Genomic DNA, 12,287 nt, shown 5'->3' on the forward strand with positions numbered 1-12,287 from the left:
AGAAACACCCTCCAAGTTGCTCATAAAAAGTAAAGTCCGGGGTAGACAAACGAGAAAAGGAAAACTATGACCCGTTGAATAAATCAGTTTTCATGTAACAATGTTTTCAAGCTCATTTGTAGTCATCTTCCTCAATTCTTCTCTTAAATAATATTTTTCAAAAAAATAAGGAATGCTAGACATTAAACTGGAAAAGAAGTTCTTAGTATTAACAATTTGGCTTGTTTTATCAAAACTATAGATAAAAAATATTAAATCAATAAAAAAAGAAATGTCATGTATTGGTGCACAATTCAAAATGTCTAAACTCAGTATGTTATGACTTTTCATATCCATATCGGGTTCTACAATATGTAAACCTTTTAAGACACCCTCCAAAAAGAGTTTTTGAACAAATTCATAATTTCAAGCAACTTTTCTCTTTAAACTTGAAAAATTCTGAAACCTCCTAACCTCTTAAATTGTCTGTCTACAACATCTTGCCAAATCCCTTAGCAACAGTTTGTATTTCTTTCAACCCAACTAAGTTTTAAATATGTACTAAAAGACTCAGTGTGAATCATATTAAAACCACCATCACAAAATTTTCAAATCATAGTGTTTCTCTTAATCATTTCTGTCTTTCCATCCTATATGAAACTGTAAAAAAGTCGATTAATATCATTCATCATGGAAACGTTTTGGTTCGGAAAAGATGTAAGCATATGTACAATTTTTGGTAAAGCTTACGATTTCACAACTGTGCCCTTTCCTAAAAGAGATAGTTAACGATGCTGCCAACTTTTCAATAATTTTGAAATATCATGTAACTTTTTTTTAAAGTGTAGCTCTACCATATTCCCAAGACATAATTAAAACTTTCTGCAAAGAAATGTAAAATCTGTGCTTTTCCCATTACGATTGTAATCTTTACATAAAATATGATCAGAGTATTCTTTACTTCCCATGCAAACTGCTCTTGTTTTTGAATTATTAATTGTTAAGCCTGAATCTTTATGAAAAGCTTCAAATATAATACTACTACCGGATTAATCTTAATTGATAAAAATTCTTCTCCAATGATAAAAAGGATAACGTGACAGGTGATCCCCTTCATGACAGCCTCTCTCCAAATAGAAAAATAGATAAATGCCCATTGTAGACTACACAACTTCTTGAGTTTATATAGAATGACGTAAATCAACGACAAACAGGAGGTCCAAAATTGAAACTTTCTAGAGCTTTAATGATGAAGTTCCATTCAATGGAGTCAAAAGTTTTTTTCGAAGTTAATTAGGAAACGCAACCTTCTCACATCATTTTCTTCTCGATGATGCATAAGATCATAAAGTAACCTGGTATTTTCTCCAATCAATCGGTCTTTCATGAAGCTTTTTTGTGTATCACTAATTATGTGGGTTAGTACATTTTTAAGTCTATTTGTATGTATTGAGGAAACTATTTTCATATCTATATTAAGAAGACCGATGGGTCGCCAGTAACCTATGTTTCTCCTGTTTTTCACTTCCATAGGTATCCAAGTGATTACACACTGGTATTGAAATTCTGAGAAACTATTCACTTCATAGCCATACTTTAGAGAGCGATAAATAAGTACGCCAATATTTTGCCAGAAAAGAATATAGAATTCAGAAGTAAATACTTCAGAACCTCTACCCATTTGACATGTTCTTTAATACTTTACTACGCTCATCGAAAGTCATGTTTCCCTCACAAGATTCACTCATAGGCTGTGTAAGTTTAACGCTGTGATAGAACAAAGAGTTGTCATAAGAATTGTCCTATTTCGACCTTGAAGAATATACGTTTTTGTAAAAGCAGTTGTCCATTTAAAATCTCATCAGCAGTAGACAGATGATTTCCATGATCATAATTATTTCACAAACAGTTTTAGAAATAAAGTTTCCTTTTTTCAAGACTGAAAAATATTTAGAACACTTTCCACTATTTTCATAACTATTAGCTTTAGCCCTAAATATAATACCATCAACAATTTTTTCTCTGTGCTCAACAAGCTTCGTCGTCTTATCAGCAAATGTATTTTGAAGTTGGTCATTAGGGCTCTGATTATATTCATTCTCTCATGTAAAAAATATGATATTCTTGGTATGTATGGTCTACTTGGATACCTTTTAGACCACATCCTGGATGGCGACTTTCCTTCTTAACCTGTATGGAAATCGGTAGTTAATCGTGTGATAGATGAGAAGTAACATCTGATTGGAACGATCATATAAACAATGACTATGACTTTTCGAGATTTCGAAACATTCACCACATAATTCAATTAGCCCTTTTTCTGGAATAATTCAAAAACGTTTACAGAAATTAAGAGATCTTATATTATTACCAAATTTGGGCGTAAATTCCGTTTTCATCTAGCGGTACAGGTACTTACTGCAACATACCGTTCCAAGTTATTTATATCCATGCAAGCTTGAATGATCCACCGACTTGGCTTCTACAAAATGTCTGGTGGGATATTGTAATTGAGAATTATCCTCTGTAGTAGTTCATAATAGCTTGATAGTTATGATGATGAGACAAAATATCAAATTTTGCTCGGAAGGGTTCTAAATACAATCCTGGATAGTGACGAGTTGATAAAATGTACCATGTGCACATTGTTCATTGTACTGCCCAATATTCAAACGCGTTAAGATGAGCTGATACACTCTAAGATAGTAGAGGAGACATATGTGCCTCTGAAATTATGATGTGACTTGTATATGTAGGTCTATACATGGTTAATACCATTCTATTCATAATATTGTTCAAATATACATGTATTATAATGTGGCCAATAATATTGTTCATTGAATCTCTGTTAATTACGAATTGGCAATAATAATAATTTTGTCTATTGAAAAATAACATACATTTTCCATGTGCATATTGTTTATTGCGCGAAGTGCAATAAACAAAATATGCACATGGAAAATTTATGTTATTTTTCAATAGACAAAATTGTTATCATAGCCAATTTTCATAAATTAATTTTAAAACATATTTTTATCTTTAAACATGAGAAAAGTAGCTCTGAATTTAACTGAATATGGGCGTGTCATTATTTTTGTATCCATTGAGATATAACAAAATTATTTTAACCAATAAGATTACAGTATTTATCTCAAATTAATTTATGATGAAATAAAGATATGAATGAATGAATAGTATCAAAAGAGCTATTTGATTATTCAGCTGAATATCTAAGTCATGTGACGTCAATTTATTTGTATATCTATCTAAAGGTGTCAATTGACCATCAAAAGCATCCTTTATAATCCTGTATTGATATCCATAGATATTCAAATTACTTACAAGACACAGCTTTATTATGTATCCTGACATTAATTAAGAAAAATTAAAGGTGTTATGCGATTTCAGATAATAACTAGGTATAAGTCTTCTGCGTTTTTCAGTTATATTTGGAAGAGTGACTTGGACATACGGTTATGAAAGAATGCTACGTAACTGAGGCAAAACTTAAAATGAGACAGCTTATAATGAATGTTTAAGAGATTTTGGTCAAACGATTTATAAAGGAGAGCGTATCATGAAAACCCTGAAATAGTGCAGGTAAATGTTCTATCAAATGTTGCAGATCTGAAAAAATTGTCGTAAAGAGGACAAGGCCAAAGACTTGACAAAGTTTATGAAATGGCGGCCACGATTGAAATTTCAATATGTGGATACGCACCTATAAATACTAACCTTAAATTTGTCACACAAAAGCAGTCGTAAACGCATTGAAAGAGAAATGTCTGCGAGCGGGAGAGAAGGACCTAGTACAAAAACAAACCACTACGGAGTTCGCTATATGAAATAAAGGATAGGGCAAATAAATCATACATGCATGTAGCTACTAATAGAGATGAAAATCGGACATATTTGGAACAAAATAGCTTTAGGGGATTTTCACGGAAAACTGGTTTATGTCACCATGCGCGTTCCTACAACCAAGAGTCATGGTGTGGAAGTCCCCAAAAACCTAAAATCGAAATAAGAATTTCCATAAAGTAGAGATTAGTAATATAGAGTTTAATGAGAAAAAATAAACTAGGAAAGATCGGCGCCGCTGGCCACCTGTCGATCAATTATAAATGGTCTAAATAAAATTTTAAGTTGACCATAATGAATGAGTATAGGAGAGCCTAAGAGTGTAAGTACTTAGGGTAAGTCTTAAGTCTTACGTACATTTTCTAATTTGTTCAGTCTTCCTGAATTTTATTGAATACAAAGTTGAACGGATGTACGACTTCTATATTATTTTATTACGATCTACTGATACTTCACTGAGGATTCATTTATCTGGGAACACATGATGTGCATTCCTATTTTTGTAACTTTGAACTTCGAGAGCTACCTTTTAGTTCGGCTGGAATTTCTTGAAAAAGTATCACTTACCGTCTGTCTGTCTGTGTGCTAATTTGGTCAGTGTCATTTGTATTTGTCGTCCATAAACATATAAAGGCAGAGACCTGTAGTTCAATTAAAATATTAAGAGGCTTGTCGTCATCAAATCTTTTTTTTTGTTGTTACATTACTTTAACTATAACTAATATTAATTTTTGTTGGACACCAAGAAAGATGTTCTCCAAACCTTTCCGTTGTCGAGTTCTCTAAGTTTTTTTAAATGGCGGCCACGATTGAAATTTCAATATTTACAACTTCCGTTTTAAATTTCAGGGGTGAAAACGTCCGTATCACTCCGAAATGTGATATTATAGTATAACTACTGTTTAATTCATTTCTTTTATGTAAATGGTATATTTCCCCACTAGATTTGTTTCTTAATATTAACTGCCTAATTTTGAGAATTATGGCATTGTCCATCCTTGCTTGTGTTATCTAGGCTTTCCATTATTTGGTGATTTAGATGATAAAAATATATTTGTTTATTTGTAAAATTACTATAAACGATACGATATCGTATTATACGTGAAAATCGTCAACATTTGTAAAATAAGATGAAAATGAAACATATAATATATGGACCGAATAGTCCGCCATGCGAATCGAGTGGCCACTGTCATAAAGGTCCGATATTCGCAGATTTCTGTCAAGGTTTGCACAATTATACTTAAGATTTGCATTGTCACCCCTGTTGTATTACCTGTTTTGTGCATTGACTTTTTTATGGTAAAAGTTTCTAGCCCGTCTTTGGTTCGATATAAATTTTGAAATGATGAACGCAAAAGTAACACTATGTATCTCAAATAATAAATTAAAATGAAATGTAGGTCAAACTATCATTTTTGTTTTAAATTGTTAAGTAAAAAGGATTAAGTAGGTCAAATTATCAGTTTTGCTTTTCAGAGGTTTATTTTTCTGTTTGCTGGTTAAATGATCATTATTTACTTTCACTTTGAATGACAACATGAACATCAAATTAAGAACAACATCAAATATTAGTATAATGGAAACCAATTACAGCTTCATAAAATTATTTGGAAAATCGAATTCGAACGTCTCACCAGATGGAACAGCCATGGTAATGAAAGCCATCTAAGCACTTCTTGAACAGATACCTCCCTTAAGCATCCGCGTATGGTGTTTTCATCGCAACTCATATGCTATAGCTTGCCGTAAATACGTAAACTTGTTATATCGCACTAGACTGCTTACAATTAGGCTTCGCGAACAGGGTTATGTTGCTATAAGATTGAAGTCATCACTACAGACGTTTGATGATCGTCATCATGAACACGTGGATCGTTACAGCGTGACCATTTGTGCCAGCGCCATGAAAACTGATTTGTTCAACGTGTCATAGTTTTACTTACTCATTTGCCTTTCCTGCACTTGACCTTTTATGAGTTAACTCGGCGGGTGTTTCTAGAAAAGCAGAGGATGCTTACCCTGCCGTTGCACCTGTTTTAGTAATTTATCACAAATTATTGATAGGTTGCATTGTACTAAATATTTAGGCAAAAGCAAATTTCCTTTCCGAACAAAAAATCTGTTCTTGCAAATCTGTACATTTATTTTAAAATTTGATCTTTAAACTTCTGATTTTAGCAAAATATGGCTGTAGTAACATGTTTTTTTGGAGGAAGGCAACATGCATATATGTAGAATACTGTATAAAGAAGAATTAAGCAAAGTTTCAGGAATGTAATAATTGCATACTTAACATCTTGACTAAAATTATCTTGACAATTAATGTCCTACATATTGACTTTAGCAGAACTTTAATTTAAGTTCACATTAAACTCATCTATTTAATATCAACTTGACAGTTAAAATATGAAGTTAAATGCATTCTGAACTGATCGGCATTCCCCCTTGACAACAATGCAATATTAAGATCACAGTCAATTTCGGTACATTTCGGTTCTTATCCGAAAATGATAATATTTCTTCCGATCAAATACAAAGATATATCAAGGTCGCTTTATCGGACCATATCATCGAAATTAGCAAGCAAGCATGTATTACTATATAAAATTCTCGATTTGTATATACGTATTGACATGTTTGTAAAGGAAAATACTTTGATCAAACACTTCATTCAATGTAAGGATTTTGATACAACGGAATTGACCGAGTGTTGCCGAATAGTAGAATATTTCTACTGTTTCGCTTTTCGGATCTATCCTTCTTTATGTCATTATCTTTTTTTACGTTTGCTTGTGAGTGTGTTTCATTAAATGTTTGTCAAGGCTCATGCATTGTAATTATGTAAAATTGCAGAAAAACAAAGATGTATTGACAATGAAATAGTAATTGAATCTTTAATTGCATAACCTCATTGAAAACAAAAACATTTCCATGTTCAACTGTTGACAAGCTAATTTAGTGAACATATAAAATATATAAAACGTTATAAAGGCGTAAATAACACTTACTATCATGAGTAATATTGCCACATTGGTAAATAACAAAAATAGAAAAGTTAATTTTTTGTTACAATTTCAAATTTTCAAATACAACAATTACACTTTTAAACAAAAAGAACAACAACAAACATACAAACAAACAAACAAACATACATAATTGCCCACTTTAAAATATACAAACTCAAATACACACATTGTTTTGGCATTGCATTGGCAGGAGTAAAAACAATAATGTACGTAAATATGTTACTAAATAATAATAACCAACAACAAAATAAGGATAAAATTTAGCAACTATAGTTTGAATTACAATATTGGTTTCATCAAATGAAAAAAAAATATAAATTTAAAGTATGAATATTCAACAAAATCATAAATATATGGACGTGCATCATCGTCAAAAATTTCTAAATATTAATTATAAAGCACATGAGTATCTTAAAAATGTATATAAACACCAACTAAGTTAAAACAACTACAGTGTTGTCACCGTTGGTGACGCAGGTTAACAAAAAATAAAATAAAATAAAATAAAACAAATGAAAAAAAAATAATAACATTTACAATTTACAAAATAAAGATCTCCACTGGACTTAGTATACGTATAAAGATAAAAAACGGTAAAAATATGACTATGAAACTTAACAAAAAGCAAGACATTGCACATTTTGTTAGCAATTAATTTACGCAAGGTATGTTTTTATAGTGCCTTTAACATACGTTCGACACATTGGACATTTTCGCATAGCAGGGGCACAATCTATACAGCACACAATGTGTCCACATGGAAGGAAGGCTATAGTGGCGTCAAAATCCAAACATACTTTGCATAGTCTTTGATCTTTAAGCTGCTTGTTTTCCTCCAGTAGCAGTTTGGTGTCTGCAAAGAAGGACATACCATGTTTTATGATGATATTTAATTATGGAAAATTTGTTTTATATAGTATGAAGAATTCTGCAAACCTTTCTTACCTTCTTTTAACCTACTGAATGTTCTTTTTTTTCTATTTTTTAGTCTTGAAAATGAAAACTACATGTATATCCTGAATTTTAATTTTTCTCTTGCTTTAAGCCTTTTCGAAAAAAAACAAATTGCTCAAATTGGATTGTTCTATGGTTTTTGCCTTGCCGTTTTTTTGTTACATATTTAATCTCTGTTTCTTTGAACAAATATATAATTCTGTTTGAAATCAATGCTTGAATAACCTTTATGTCATACTGTTCGTCTGCATAAAACTTACTATCTAAATTAGGCACAACTTCAATTTGATTCGAACTCTCGGCAACAGATGTGGGGTTTGCCGATGCCCCTAAGGTTTCAGAATTTGACTCAACCTCTAAATCATCGCCCAAAAGAATCCGCATAATGTCTGTAGCGGTAATTCTGCTTTCGTCTAAAAATGAAAAAAAAATCATTTTCTTATGTTAACAAACAGAAGTGAATCTTGTAAATACACAGGGTTACAAAAGTATTGTAAGGATTTTACCTCTTATTGAATATTTTTTTTACATTAAAAGTTGCAAATAATGATGAAATAATATTTAACTAAGAAGAACAAGACAAATTAACTGTTATATAAAGATCCAATATCATTATACTCCATAATTCAAGGGAGCACTTACCTTTTCCAAGTTGACGGAGTTTCTCAAGAGCCCCCATTATTTCCTCAATTTTGTATCCCATTTCAAGTACACTCCTGACAGCAACGGTCTGTAAAATATCATATCTGCTACCAGTTTCCTTTGACCTGGTAGCGACATTTAAAGAACTGTTCTTCAAAGTGGTTAAATTATCAAGTCGGTTATTATTGTCACTTATTCTGGATCTGCTTTGAGAACTTTCGTTTGGTTGATTTTGGCTAGTAGGTGTCCTGCCATTGTTTGAAGCAACCGACTTCTCATTATCCTGTACCAAACGGAAATAATAATTCAATTCATATACATAATTAATGGCAACAATATCTAAAATATTCTATGGTCAATAGACCACTGATCTAAATGTTTATGAACCATTCTTATCATGACATATGTACACTTCTGTTTTTGTCAACACACAATAAAAACAATTTTGAAATATTTATGTTTCTCAATAAATTTTGCATTAAATTTAATTCCTAGTTGATTGCTTTTGTGTACTGTTGTCAAACAAGCATTACCCCTTTATGAATTTTCTACTTATTATTTGTTATTGTAGATAAACATACCATTATTTCTTTGTGTTTCCTCTGCACAGCATCAATAAACGTATCACTTTTATTCTGTCGTAAATATGAACATTTCGGAAACCACCTTGCATGCTCCACCCAAGGATCATCCCCAGCCTCCCAGTTCCTAAGTCCTCCTCCACAGGAAAAACATCTGGTATAATCATGATAACCAGCAAACAGAAAGCCAGCTTCTGACATCTGTTGTGCTGTCTGATCTAAATAAGACGGCCATCCTTTGTAAGATCTTATTCGTGATTGAATGGAAGCGTAGTTTGGATACTTGAGTTTGTCAGTAAAAATTCCAAGCGACTCGAAGTCTGAAGGCTGTTGTGCTTGGCTCGATGCTGTTGCCTGTCCATGATGGTCTTCTTCTGAGCTTATACTACTTTTGTTTTTATGCGATGTACCGTGCGTGAATTCCGTCTCCGAACTGTTCTGCTTGTTGGTGTTTACATTACAAATTCTTGGTTCATTCTTCAATAAACTTGAAGTTTGAAAATTGTTATTTGTGCCAGCTGCATTAATGTCCAAGTTGCAAGCTGTTAAGGCGCTTCCTATATTGCCCACTCCAGCTGGTTCCGTATAAGGTATTGAGTTACTTGACTGCACCTTTGAGGCATCTGCTTCTTTCACTACCGAGCATGTTGAATTCAACATCTTGTGTATCGCCATCGGGTCGTCACCAGATTTCCACTTGTCATACACAACACCACACGAATAGCATTTAGTAGTTTTCCCTTCACCAATGTCAGGTTTGTAGAAACCAGCACTTGCTAATTGACATAAACTTATGTTTACACCTGGAGAAAAGTCACTCAATGATGATAATCTATACAACAATAACTCAAACTTTGAGTAAACTATTGCAATGGTGTCTGGAACACTTCTTAATTCACACAATTTGCGAATGGTCAAATTTTCAGCCTTAATTGTATTTGTGAACAATGATGGTACAAGTCGTTCTTCGCTATCTCTTTTGTCCAATCCCGGGTAGAATTGTTCGTGTACTTTTGTTTCAATATCTTTTACAACTTCGTCTATTTCTTTTTTGAATTTTTTCAGTGCAAGTGTGGTTTTTAATTTCTCATTTCGCATTCGGAGTTCTTCAGGACTTGAGATGTTTAAAAGATTTAATAACTGGCAAAGATCCCTTTTCACACATTCTAAATCTCCTGTCCAATTGTTATTTGAATTATGCAATTGTTCAGAATCGTCAGCATTTGGCTTCAACGACTCATAGGTTGACGAGTCGGCATCTTTGTGCAATCGTACCTCCTCACTTAAAGATCTTTCATAACTTCTTATCGTCGAAGAAAAAGGTGGTGGGAATGTTGATGACAACTTGTCCTTTTTATACTTCATTTTGTCAGGGAAACTATTAAGAAACACATAAGAAAAATAATTTGCTGAACACTAAATTGGTTAGATCATTATCACTTTGTTAAATTAAATGAACCAACCCACGTGTGAATTGTTTATATAGATCCCTTTGTGACCTGAATTATTGTTGTTAGACTGGCACCGGATTATACTAATTTGCAATATGACGGATGCCGCTGACGGAATAAGACATGCTTAACTTTCCGGAGCTCCTGATGTCACTCTTCATTTTATGGGAGCTCATATAGCTAGTGCTTTAATTTTTGTGTTATTACTTGTTTTTCTTGCCTTCAATTTTTATATGTTATTTATTCCAGTTCCCTACATTGTCTATGTAGATCATCCTTGTTTTCTATTATCACAGTACTTCGATTTTGACGTAATTGAATTGTCCAAATATTGATGCTTCAGTATTTTTGCCAATATTTCGAGAGATAATAGTTTCATGGGAGCAAGAAAGTAATAAAATTTTGTCAGTCACATGATATCGCGGTTTTTACTCGACGATGCAAAAGTATCTTCGTGTGCCCGTGTAAAAATATTGCGTAATCAATATACAGATTCATACAACTGTTTAGAAAATTTTAAATTCATAAACAGCATATAAAAATATTGCAAATCCAATCTTATGGGTGTTTTCTTTCATAAACAAAGGCACACTATTTTTACCCCATTTCCATTTCACGAATGCATGGGACAAGAAAGTATGTGCGTAATATCGTATAGGTAATGGTTATTTTTAAATATGATTCAAGTTCAGTAAATTATTTATTCGTTTAATAATGCTATCTTTCCTAGTTTCATTGTTCATTTTATCTAAAACGTTTGAAATATTCTATAACTCTCATTTACAATGGGGGATCTAGAGAGGGTTCGAGAGTCGTAACACCCTTCTTGTCGTTTTTCTTTTTTTTTTAATTTGTTTTGCAAAATATGGACAAGAAAGTGGCATGGAACCCCCTTTTTGAATTTTTTTTGGATCCGCCACTTCAATTTACAAACTAGTTAGTCGTTAAAAATAATTATCAAAGAACAGAAAACAACCAATAATGATTTCTATTGTTCATTATCATAAATGTGTTTTACATGATTTGTAATAACCTGATTAATTAAGATGAAATGATGCTTCTTTTAAGTTATAGTTATATACCTTATTTATTCCCTGAAATTTGACAATCAATATCAATTAGCTTTTTGTCTTTCGTGAAATTAATTGTCAGATTATTTTAATTCGTTTAATGTAGCAGAATCATACTTTGAATATACATGATATTGAAATGAAGATAATAAAATGTGGTATGTATCAGAAACTTAAACGTTAAGCCGATAAAAATTTGAAATATAAAAAAAATATCTTACCATTAACCACTTCTCGTGATTTCTGGACATATCCATATACGCGTGTGTGTTGTGTTTATATTTATTGATAATTTATTTCCGGATTATTCACGATTCTTCCAAGTCATATCTAAATTTAAAATCTGACTATTTAAATATAGATTATGACAAATCATCATGGGAAACTACTTACAAATCTGCAGTTTTTTTCTTAACATATATTTATTATAAATTTCAAATAAGGCTCGTCTCGCCAACACAATTAAGTAATTTGTTATTTTCTTTACTAATTAATCACACAATTGTGTAACACAAGGCAGTGATCACAAAGAAAACGTTCATCCACGAAATATTGGAAAGCGATTAATTAAACATATTCTTATTCAGATTACCAAAAAGGTAGGTATTTACCGTATAATTACATACATACATATACAAATAATTTTAACTGGTCATGACCAGTTATCTCCTTGTTCGACCTGGGGCAGATCCAGGATGTTATATTAGGAGGGGGCGTACA

The 12,287-nt window shown here is 32.1% G+C and overlaps 1 protein-coding gene across 1 annotated transcript in view; it reads right to left on the reverse strand.

Moving 5' to 3' along the window:
• Positions 1 to 11,824, reverse strand: part of LOC148598577 (uncharacterized) — an 18,023-nt gene extending 6,199 nt beyond the window's left edge. Inside the window, exons 1-5 of the mRNA XM_088560238.1 lie at positions 11,789 to 11,824; positions 9,047 to 10,424; positions 8,466 to 8,748; positions 8,084 to 8,236; positions 7,529 to 7,722 (exon numbers count right to left, since the gene is read on the reverse strand). Of these exons, the coding sequence (XP_088416364.1) occupies positions 7,529 to 7,722; positions 8,084 to 8,236; positions 8,466 to 8,748; positions 9,047 to 10,411 (1,995 nt within the window). The 5' untranslated portion in view covers positions 10,412 to 10,424; positions 11,789 to 11,824. The remainder of the gene's footprint in view (positions 1 to 7,528; positions 7,723 to 8,083; positions 8,237 to 8,465; positions 8,749 to 9,046; positions 10,425 to 11,788) is intronic.
• Positions 11,825 to 12,287: the final 463 nt, after the last annotated feature.

This window comes from Perna viridis, chromosome 14, assembly GCF_037379345.1.
Source record: "Perna viridis isolate PV_CMFRI_1.1 ecotype Kerala chromosome 14, ASM3737934v1, whole genome shotgun sequence".
Taxonomy (NCBI): domain Eukaryota; kingdom Metazoa; phylum Mollusca; class Bivalvia; order Mytilida; family Mytilidae; genus Perna; species Perna viridis.